Source organism: Harpegnathos saltator, unplaced genomic scaffold (assembly GCF_003227715.2).
Source record: "Harpegnathos saltator strain DR-91 unplaced genomic scaffold, Hsal_v8.6 scaffold659, whole genome shotgun sequence".
Taxonomy (NCBI): domain Eukaryota; kingdom Metazoa; phylum Arthropoda; class Insecta; order Hymenoptera; family Formicidae; genus Harpegnathos; species Harpegnathos saltator.
The window spans coordinates 1097198-1108811 of record NW_020230492.1 but is presented as its reverse complement, the minus strand read 5'-3'; the positions used below and the strand labels follow the sequence as shown (position 1 = coordinate 1108811).

At 41.2% G+C, this 11614-nt stretch overlaps 1 protein-coding gene across 1 annotated transcript in view; it reads left to right on the top strand.

Annotated features, from left to right (window-relative positions):
• The first annotated feature begins 6457 nt into the window (after positions 1 to 6457).
• LOC105185099 (uncharacterized) overlaps positions 6458 to 11614 on the top strand; it is a 156579-nt gene continuing 151422 nt past the window's right edge. Inside the window, exons 1-3 of the mRNA XM_025304921.1 lie at positions 6458 to 6525; positions 6652 to 6763; positions 6962 to 6978. Of these exons, the coding sequence (XP_025160706.1) occupies positions 6469 to 6525; positions 6652 to 6763; positions 6962 to 6978 (186 nt within the window). The 5' untranslated portion in view covers positions 6458 to 6468. The remainder of the gene's footprint in view (positions 6526 to 6651; positions 6764 to 6961; positions 6979 to 11614) is intronic.

Here is an 11614-nt window from a genome sequence, read left to right as displayed (position 1 = left end):
AGACACAGTTATTGCCTCAGGCGCATGGCGGCCGTAATTAGGAAAACTCCGCAACGTCTTTCTCGGACAGTTGCAATTTTAGCGCAATCATCCAATCGTCGGCATCCCGGGACAACCGAGGTGCGCAGAAAAATATTTTGTAGTAACAATTATTAGGTGTATGCAAATATTTCTTTTAAAGCCCTCTAATGTAATTATTTTAAATTAATATATTTTTCCGCCGTTTTGTGTTCTTATAAGATTGGTATTGAACTTCCTAAAACGCCATTATATATTTTATAATTATACATTTAATAATTATTTAATATAAATTTTAATATTAAAAAATTTTAATGATAATATTATTAAAATTAAAAGTTAATATTTTATAATTATTTAAGAATTATTTGATATAAAAATATAAAAATATTTTTTTATTATAAACTTGACGATATTCATAATTGCATAACACGCATATTCCGAAGACGTTTCTACTTCTTATACGTATATTACACTTTTGAGCATTTAATTATATCGCCAAATGTTTTGCTTCCGGTAACTTCGTAGCTGCATGTTACATTTGCGCTCGGTTCGATTATCGATACTCCGGGCAATATTACTCTTTTCTTATGTTTTTATTCAATGTATCCTACCAAATAGACAAAGGACCTTTTTGGTGTGAATATTTGGTTTTGTCACTGAAGGCTGACCGGGTTCCACCCAAATATCTGCGTTTAAGGTTATCATACATTCCGTCAATCCGTTTCATTACATGGAGATTCGATTGCAATAAAAGAAAATGCTGTTTCAGAAACCGAAGAACCGTCTACGTCAACAGATATTTGAAGGGACTCACATTTCCCGTCTCGAAAATATAATTAGCAGTAAAGTACTCTCGCAGAAGTATGGAACTGTATCGTACATAAAGAGAAATCTTAATTACCGCGACCGAAGAAATTCCTTTGAAGAAGTTTGAAGAAGTTGAGACGCTGCCAATGGCCGCGTACAGCAGAAACACCTGCTTACTGAGCGCTTAGTGGTTATTATCTATGATTGAAATATTCTTTTAGATCTTTGACAAATCCAGGGAAACAAACCAATCAAGAATGATGCGATTTTCAAGTCGGCCGCGCGAGTGTTTTCCCCCTCCACACACTTTACGCACACAAGGACGCACGTTTAATCATGTGAACAAGAAACTTAACAACACATTCATTGTCAGACTGAAAATTTGAATTTCGTGTGGTGGCCAAAGTTATTTTTTCTTTCATTTATTTTTAGTCGTTTTTTTGCACGATTGAACTGGCATTGAACTGACCCTCTTTTCGAGGGTCCTGGTTTGTCACTCATAATAAAAAACAATCGCATAAACGGCCGTTTGGTGAGAGGCCGCAACACGCGATATCGCGTGACCGACAATGGACGTGTTAAAGGTTCAGATCAGGCGACCGGATATATTTCTGGGATAACAAAAACCTCCAAAAGAAATTTCTCTGGCGTTTCAACCGAATTTTCAGTTCATTCCTGAGGAATGGAAGTTTCCGGTTGTCGTAACTAAAAGTCAATTGTATCAGCCGAATAATTTGCCGCGTGTATAAATATCGATCGAACGGTAGTAGGAGCGAGTCCGGGTAACAACAAAGTGTCACAACAAAGGAAGATTTCGACCCTGCCCTCGCCCCTTCGTTGCGCATAACGCGCCGATATTAATGTCAGTTAACGTTACGGCGCGATTAAAGCGAGCGGCGATTTGCGGAGGCGCGAGCGCGTCGAGATAGACTCGAAGATAAGATCGTCGATCGTGGGCGGTTACAGTGACTCGATGAAAGACGAAGACAGAGAGAGAGAGAGAGAGAGAGGGAGAGGGAGAGAGAGAGAGAGAGACGCCTTCCTTTGTCTTCCTCTCTCTCCGACTGCCTTCCCCTCGTGTCGCGGTTTTGTGCCGAAGAGAGAAGCGTGCGCCGAGAGCGTGTCGCTCCGAAACGGAGAGAGAGAGAGAGAGAGAGAGAGAGAGTGAGAGAGAGAGAGAGAGAGAGAGAGAGAGAGAGAGAGAGAGAGAGAGAGAGAGAGAGAGAGAGAGAGAGAGGAGGACTCGTCGCATCGATCGTGCATTTTATTGGCGAGATGGTCCTTGTACTTTGGAAGTGGCATAATTTCCCGCGTCCTGCATCGCACACATCCCGGTCGCGCAGGAGAGGAAACGCGCGCGTGACCGGTTGACCGTGCACAATCTGATTTCGCTTTGTGTGCGCGGCTCGGTTTCCCCGTTAAGAATCGCGCGATATTCCGCGCGTTTCGCGTCTGCAATAATCCCGCAGTTGCGTGTGTGTGTACATGTGTGTGTATATGTGTCCTCAGTATAGATGTGCGAATGAAGAATTTTTATGTCGAATCGAATCGAATCGAATCTCATTTTTCAAATTCGAATTCGAATCGAATCGAGATCTGTGAAATTTCATTCGAATTCGAATCAAGTCGAATGAAATCGAATCGAATCGTTAAAAAATTTAACATGACTATTAAACATGCACAGCCGGAAACTGGCAGATTTTAATATGAAACGGAATATTGATATTGTAATATCATCTTAAAGTAAAATATATATTTAAATATTTAAAGTAATTTATAACTAAGTTTATTAATTATAAGTTAAGTTAATTACAAGTTAAGGGTTCGAACATACAGGCTCGGGTGGCCCGTTTTGTAGCTGATGCACGCAAACGCTAATGTATTTGATTCGTATTCGAATCTTCGCAATTCGATATTATCTTCGAAATTCGAATAGTTCGCACATCTCTAGTCCTCAGTGGCGTGGAACGAGCTCCGAGAGAGCAGCCTTGAGCGGCGCGCTGCGCGGCGCTCTTCTTGCTCGCCGCCGCGCCGCCGCGCGGCTACCTAGTTCGCAGGAATCTGCGAGAGAGCCGTCACGCGACGAAAACGAGTCCAATTAAGCCGTCAGCGCCGCTAATTGCGGCGATGTGAGGCGAGGCGAGGCGAGTCGAGTCGTTGTCTGTGCGCCGCGGGTAAGTAGATTATCACGAGCGCGCGGCTACTCGGCCGCGCTCGAGTTAGGAACATTCGTCCGGAATGCCGTGGAATTAAATATCACTCGCGCGCGCGCGCGCGCGCACAGTCAGCGCTAATGACGAGTGACAAGTTTTACACGTCGCTCGAAATTGCGGTAGCGGCGGTTTAAAACGTCCCTCTCGAGCCGCGACACGACAGGACTCTCTTAGCGGCTCCTCGGCGCGTATGAGGAGATATTAAACGGCATCGTGTGCGCGCGCGCGCTAAAAGGAAGTACGAGAACGGACGCTAAGGAATAGTTACTTCGGGCAAATCATACGGCGACTCACTAGAAGCCGCAACGTAAACGAGAAAGCACCGGTCTCGTGTATCGTCTTAGCGTTAAGCTGTACGGCGCGAAGTAATCCACAGCGAAGGGTAGGGTCGGGTCCTTTGATCCTGCCTGAGCACATGATAGTCGCGGTCAGCCATACAGTCACGGACTATTACCGTAGCACCCGCCGGTTCTTTGTGGCCGGGTCGTCGAGATGGAGTCATTACAGATAAGTTTCCACCTGTTGAAGCTATTCAGCCGCGCGACACACCTCGGCCGCCACGAATGCATCGTCTACTGACACTCAGATCGGAGTGGGCGGAAATGTGACGCGAGTACAGAGAGAGAGAGAGAGAGAGAGAGAGAGAGAGAGAGAGAAATAAGATTATGAAAATTCAAGGCTGGGAAAATCGCCGCGCAGGAGCAAAGGTAAGGAATGAAAAGATGAAGAAGCAGGAGATTTTGTCGAGAAGAAGACGAGAACGATCATCGAATTTTCCGAAGAATTGACTCATTTTTTTGTTTTCTTTCAGCAAAAGAAATTGATATTTTAAACTCTAGGCTTTCTCGCGATTCGCCCACTGGGCGTGCGAAAGAAAGCAGTTATCCTCGGGATATAAAATTCGGCGAGAGAAATTTCCCTTCTTCCAGATACACGTGCCCAAAAAAGAATAATTTCAGAACAAGCGGAATCATTTGAGTTTTAGAGGATTTTATTCTTATATATGTATGACCTCAAGAGGATTCCTCTAAGATTAAGAGGAAAATATTATAAACATTATTCTTAAAGTTAGAGAGATTATATGTTATATGTATAATAAAATTAATATATATAAAATCTTATTAATCTTAATATAAATTTCCTCTTATATTTATTTAATCTTTTTCTAAGAGGACTATTATTTATTCTTACCGTACTTTATTCTCACTGGTTATACTAGTTAATTTGAAAAGATTATTATAATGTACAGCAAAAAGTAATATATATATATATGTATATATATGTATTTCTGGCTTCAGTTCTATACAATAAATAGACACGAATGAAATAAGATCATCATAACAAATAAATTTCCAATCAGTTTTGTTATGGATTTTATAGCTACAAAAATGTTCATCATAACCAATTGTATGGAACATAGTTAAAAGAAAGAATACATTATTAAACTTCTTGATGAATAGATTATAAACTATATTTGACCAAATATGAGTAAATTATTTTCGTTGTATGTTACAGTAACACATATACCTTTTTCAAAAAGCGTTCCAAATATTCTGACCCATGAGCATATTGATTATTTTTTCGTTCATATCAGAAGCATGACTGAACAAGAGAAGCCGACATTCAAATCAACATACGAAGAGGCACACCGTGCCTATATTACGCGAAACTGCGAGTTGAAATGAGGTGAGATATTCATATCTCATCAATGGCTAAAAAACCGATCGAGGTTTCTTCAGTCCCAATCGATTCGGCCTTAAAAAATAGGAAGAAAAGTGTCCTTGTGTTTTTTGTATACGTTGTCTCTAAGTGTAAATATTTTAAGATAAAACCCGAATCATGGAAAATTTCAATTCAGTAAGAAAGTAAGAAAGTAAGAAACGCTAGACTGCAGAGGAGAAGGGCTTTGTGCATCTCACTTTTCCGACACCAAAAGTGTTATGAACGCACTGGAGAAGCAGCGAGTGCGAGCGAGCAAGCGATAGAAAGTAAGAGAGAGAAGAATATTGCTAGAATACAAGAGTAGAAATGTGCGAGAAAGAAAAAGAGAGCGAAAGTGAGAGAGAGAGAGAGAGGCTAAGATTTTTTGCATTAAATAGGATTTTTATTGCATAATAACTAATTTATTATAATAACAAGTAAAATAACCATAAAACTCAGTGTTCTAATAAATAATGAAGACACTGTTTTTTGAAGTACCGGACTGTGTATCATTGGGAGTTACATTTATCTTCAGATTGCAAATCGCTCTCATTTGCAGAGTTGATGTTGAGTAGAGTTTTTCAGTTGATGCTATTGTTCTGTTATATCATTTTTTTGTAGAACAGTTTTGTAGAGTTTTATTTATAGTATTCAATAGAAGAATTTATTGTATAAGTTTTACTTGTACAAACTTATTACTTGCATAACGAAAATAATAAGTTACATTGCCCAAAGATACACGCTCAGGTGTGGTACGATGCAAAATACTAAAAGCGTATAAACATTTCCGTTTATCTTGAATAAAGAATTAATTATATTATAATCATATATATATATATATATATATATACAGGGTGTCCCATTTTAAAGGACCCACTCAAACATCTCAGAAACACTGCGTTAAATCGAAAAATGCTTAGGACAAAAGTTGTTCAGCTTGAAGGGCGCTTGAAGGACGAAAGTTACCAAGTTTTCCTTAAATATCTCAAAATATATTAAAGCAAATTAAGCAAATTAAAAAATGTTTCAGACAAAAGTTGTTCGAATTAATTGGTAGAAAAAGATGATATAATAAAAAACTGGGATTTCCATTTAAGAAAATTGATAATCAGTGAATATCTAATAAGTGGCGCCATCTATAAACAAAATGCTATCGCTGTGCTATGTCGCCCTTCAAGCTAAACAACTTTTGTCTTAAGCATTTTTCGATTTAACGCAGTGTTTCTGAGATATTTGAGTGGGTCCTTTAAAATGGGACACCCTATGTATATTAGGTTTCTCAGTTGGCATTACTATTTTAATATATCATTTCTTTTATAAAGTAGAACAGTGTTGTAGAGTTTTATTATAGTTTTAAGTTTTACAAAAATTTTGAAAGAAAGTAATTTGAAATTTCTAAAAATAACACAATACGTGTTGCGCGTGTACTTGGCGCCTCTTTTTACCTTTTGTACGTACACTTAGGGACAACGTATACAAAAAGTAAGTTTTATACAACGTTACGGGCTCTCTGAGACGCGTCCCGACGGGACAAGGTCGCGCGACTTTGAAAACAACATGGTCATAAGTACGCAACTGCCGCGACCGCCTCCATTTTTATTTACGCCGCGGCGGCGGACAGTTCGGCGGATCGCCGCGCGTAATAATTTCCGAACTTTCACGTTCGATCACAGTGTACGCGCGCGTGTAACTGTAAAAATATTCGTGCGTGTGTGTGTATGTGTATATGTGCGTGACGATCCGGAGCATCTTAGGCAATAGCAGTGTTTCATGGTCTTTAAAGGTAAACTTTTATTGGTTAACTTGGTTAAGTTGAAGAAGCTAATTTGTCGTCTCGAGTCTTCGTATTCTTGATGCGGGGCGCATTTGTCGCTGTAATACTAATGAGGAAACTCGCTTTTTGTTACAGATCTGCTGGAGTTTGCGGCCACGCGGCCACTGCGGTTACCGGGGCGCAGTTTCGACGGACGCCGATGCCGCACCGGAGGATCCGGTTCGGGCCGAGCAGAGTCGGCTTGAAGGTGAGGTTCACCGAACGTTTGTACATTTCTTCTTGATTCATTGCGATCGAAAACCGAGCGATTGGAATAAAAGCCGCTGAATTACAATGGCAAAGGGTCAACGTTTGTATCTGCGCGCGCGCTTCCGCGAACTGAACTCAACCTAACCCAACTTTTAACCTAACGGTTTAACTAACGAAACTATACTTGTTGTTACAGATCCGCAGCAGAACGCGGCTGACTCTGTCTGCTGTGTATCGGTGAGTCAGAGAAGAAAAGACATTTTTATGGTGATGGGTGTTTGCAATATCTCGAGAAATTCAATGCGATTTAATTATACTTTTTTCGCACGTTGCTCGAAATAATCAGGAGATCATCGTGTCCTTCAATGACCGTATTACACAACAGAATTTTTGAGATATAATATATATTTCTCTCTTTCATATTTACTCTGAATCATTCGAAGATACAGATATAAATGCTTTAGTTTGTTATTATATTGAAATCAAGACATGGAATTATTTGCTGCGATTCAATCAACATAACTCCTGCTTCGAGTAGTGTGTAATGTTAAAATTTGATCAGAATTTTTCCATCGCACATAATGGTGAAATTCACTATTATTTATCTTATTCGGCTTGATAAATTTTATGTCTGTCGAGTTTATCAATTTTCTACATTTTTCACGCGTGTCAGAAGCGATAATATTTCATTTGAAATTATCAATAAATTTGGTACGCGCGTTTATTTACATTACAACTTAGTCCTTGCGAAACAAGACGTGCGTTTCTTTCGAATTACCGTTCGCGAAACAAAACATTTTCGTTTTTTCTCTCTTGTCTAAACGTCGTAATTTTCATTCGCGATTGATTCTACGCGAATCGCGTCTCACGTGTACATTTTCGGAACGTTGCAATTTATCGTGTTTACTTCTTTCTGGGATAAAAATCTCATCTCTTGAACGCGACCATGTATGCTTCTTTGTCTCGCCATTCCGTTTCCTTAAATCCCATCGAAATTAATGAAAGAGAAAAGATAAACAAAGAGAAAGAAAAAATTCCTCTTCATACAAGAAGAAAATTAATTGATATAAGAGGAAATCCTCTTGAAATAAGAGGAAAACAATTAGAATAATATCTAATAAACTTTAGATAAATGATTCACTTTAATTTTATCACTTTAGCTTTATCGCGAAGAGGAATCCTTTTTCTGTAAAGGGCTTCGCTTAGAATATGATAAGAATGAGACTATGGGAAAAATCACTTTACAAATAGAATACTTCTTTTGGGGTGCGCGGAATAGAAGTCAAACTCGCGCTCTCACTCTCTCTCTCTCTCTCTCTCCCTCTCCCCCCCTCTCTCTCTCTCTCTCTCTCTCTCCCTCTCTCTCTCTCCCCCCCCCTCTCTCTCTCTCTCTCTTTCTCTCTCGGCAGTTTACAAGATTCGAGGACGGCGAGCACTCGCCGCAACGCACGACGTAATTTTCCCGTCACGATGTGAGATTTTCCGACCCGTAATTACAGCCGTAAAGTACGCGCCTGAGATTTCAGCCCGGCCCGGGCAGTTTCGCAAAGAGCGGCGGGGATAACCGTTACATTGTATCCAGCTAATAAATGTCATCGCGCGCGCAGGTGCATGAGAGCGCTCGCAGCTGCATAACAACGTCCTCGGCTCCTCCGGAGCGGCCGAGACGTCGGGCTTTACGAGCGAGAAGGCAGCGCGGCTTGATCCCGTTTTTATTCAACGCGCCTTAATCCTACGCTTTTTGGCCGAGAAGCCGCTTGACAGATCGAGAACGAAGCGCGCCGCGAGTTCTCTGCTCGTGCGCAATCGCAAATTCCCACACGACGAGATTTGTCGTCATCGTTGTCGTTATCGTCGCGTCGCTTAATCAAGTAAACCGGTGCAAGGTGATACGACGGTATAATTACGGCGCGTTAACGTAACGATCTGCGCGAGCGGTCTCGTCGACGCGGCCAAGAGGTCACGCCGACAGTGACGGCCGAGAGTAATTGCAATGATCGTTATGAAACGCGCTTGTAGTCACCGCAAGGCAGTCACCGCGAGTCAAGCGCGACTTTCGAGGCACACGCAGGACGATAAAATGCCGATTAACTCGATGACTCGTGCTCGTCCTTTTGATATCATCGTTACGTACATTCTCTTCGCGCCTCTCTCTCTCTCTCTTCCCCCCCCCCCTCCCTCTGTAATATAATTCCAAATATGCCAAACTCTTGCGAGGGGCGAGTTAAAGCGATTGGCGCGCTAATAACCGCGGCGAGGCTCGCTCATTTGCCACGCCTGTTCGCGCGTCGCGAGTGTACAATTCGAGGACTCCTAATGAAGAATACAATCCGAAACGCGACGCGTCCTTTCCGCGGAGGATCAACTTACCGATCGTGCTCGCTCCTCCGCGCGACAACCGCTGGAAAAATCGTACACACTTCTCCGGTGGTCGATCACGTGGCGGTTTCGTTCACGGTGGGCTGAGATCGCCGGATACCGACGATCGCGCAAGGATCTTCGCGCTATTAATCGCATCGGTCCTTCTCAACAGCCCGCAGACGCAGCCGGCGGATGAGACTCGACCGCGCGTCCTGTGATCGCCGTTGTTCCCGCTAAAGCGGCGAAATATCGAGAAACGTGGAGAAAACCGACAAAGATTTCTCCGGCGAAGCAGAACGACCGAAAGATTCGTCCGAAGAAATCGAATGACGCTGCCAATGATACGATTTTCAACACGACCGCGCAAAGGTTTTCCCCCTCCACTTACGCACACAAGGACGTTTATCCGTATGGAGAAACTTGTACCCTGACGACATTAATATTCGGCTGAGGTCGAACATATTAGGAGTGAGGTTTGGTTTTCAGGTTTTTTTTTGTCGAAAACTGATATACTTGAACAAGATAATGAACGAATATCTTAAGCAAAATATTTCCCTCCGTTTTTCTACAACTTTTTCCCATCTCTCTCTGGCAAGAGATGGATTCCGCGACGATAAAAAGATTCTTCTTTGGAGTTGATCCAATTTTCAACAAATTTTCTTCACTTGTTCCAAGTTACGAAGGTATGTATCATCTAGAACATGTTGCATCGATCGGAACAAGTGATAACCGGATGGAGCAATACGCGACAAGACTTGCCACTCCAGTTCTAGTAGCGTTTGCTTCACTGATAATGCAATAATGAAGTCGAGCATTGTCGTGAAGAAGAATCACATTGCGTCGTTTACTCGCAATTGGTGATCGTTTTTGGTCCAATGCTCGCTTCAATTTGTACAGGGTATCTGTAAAGTCCGACCCCATCCCTGGATCTCGGAAACGGCTTTAAATATGGAAAAATGTTTCAGATAAAAGTTATAGGATATTGAAGGGGATACATGATAAAAATATGGACTGTGTGTGTGTGTGTGTGTAACGGCAAGAAAATAACTAACGTAAGGGGAACGAGAAGAAGAATAGTGGAGAGAGACAGTGAGAGAAAGAGAGAGAGAGAGAGGGGGAGGGAAGAATTTTGACTGAAGAAATACATACACATAAAATTGGTCCTTTTTAAGGCCACAACACACACACAGTGGAGAGGGTTTGGAGTCAAAAAATACTACGGGAGTGACGAACCGTGGGGTCCTTATCTCTACTGTGACACATACACGCACACAGACGCACAGACACACACACACACACACATACGAGGCGTAAATCCGACCGAAGCTTCATATCTTGGGAAAGGCTTGCACAAAAAACAAAAATAGATAGTGTTTTGAAAACATCTCGACAAGGGCTACAAGAATATGCAATAAAAAATAGAAGGTTCCATTTAAGAAAACATCGATCACATTGGCCTGGCCTTGATAAAGTCACTCAAGGTCAAGTCCATATTTTTATCATATGTCCCCCTCAATATCCTATAACTTTTGTCTAAAACATTTTTCCATATTTAAAGCCGTTTCCGAGATCCAGAGGTGGGGTCGGACTTTACAGATACCCTGTATAATTGTTGTCGCTAACGATCAGCGGAGACAGTTTCATTCGGATTTAACAGTTCGTAGTGCACAACACCTTCTTGATCCTACCGATATCTTTGAACCGTGAATATTGCACCTCGAAGTGGATGTTGCTGATTGGCCTGGATCAACCCATTTTTTTGTTTGAGATTAGATCGAAATAGATTCATTTTTCATCCCCAGTAACGATACGATACAAAAAACTCTTCATTTTTTGCCCGGCGATCAACGAAATGCAAATGTTCAACCGGTTCGCAATGACATTTTCCGATAATTGACGTGGGACCCATTTTCCTTCTTTCTGAATCTTTCCATTTCACGTAAACGTTTAGTAACTGTTGCATGATCAACATTTAATGCTCCGGCAAGTTCTGAAGTGAATTGTGCTAGATTTTCGTCCAATAATGCTCGCGAATCTGCATTTTCAAGCTTTTTAGCTTGTCCCATGCGATCTTCGTCGTTAACATTGAAATCACCACTTTTGAATTGTCTAAACTAATATTCACATGTCTTAATTGATGGAACAGTATCACCATAAGTTTCTGTCAAAATTATAAGCCCTTCAGCCGTCGTTTTTATTAAAAAACAAAAGCAGGGCATGTCGAAAATGCTCTTTAGGAAGCTCCATTTTTAAGACGGTATCAACACGATTTTTGCTGCGTCTATTGTTAGTAAGTGACTAAATATCATGATTGAATTAATATTAAAGCATTAAGAAACTTTAATAATTAATATTGAAGTATAAAGAAGCATTAATAGAGCTGTGATTGGAATATCTTTGACAAAACCTGACATCAGTCCCATCTCTTGCAAAACTCTCAAAACTAAATCAAAATCTTAATATTTCTAGGACAATAGAAGCCTCCTAG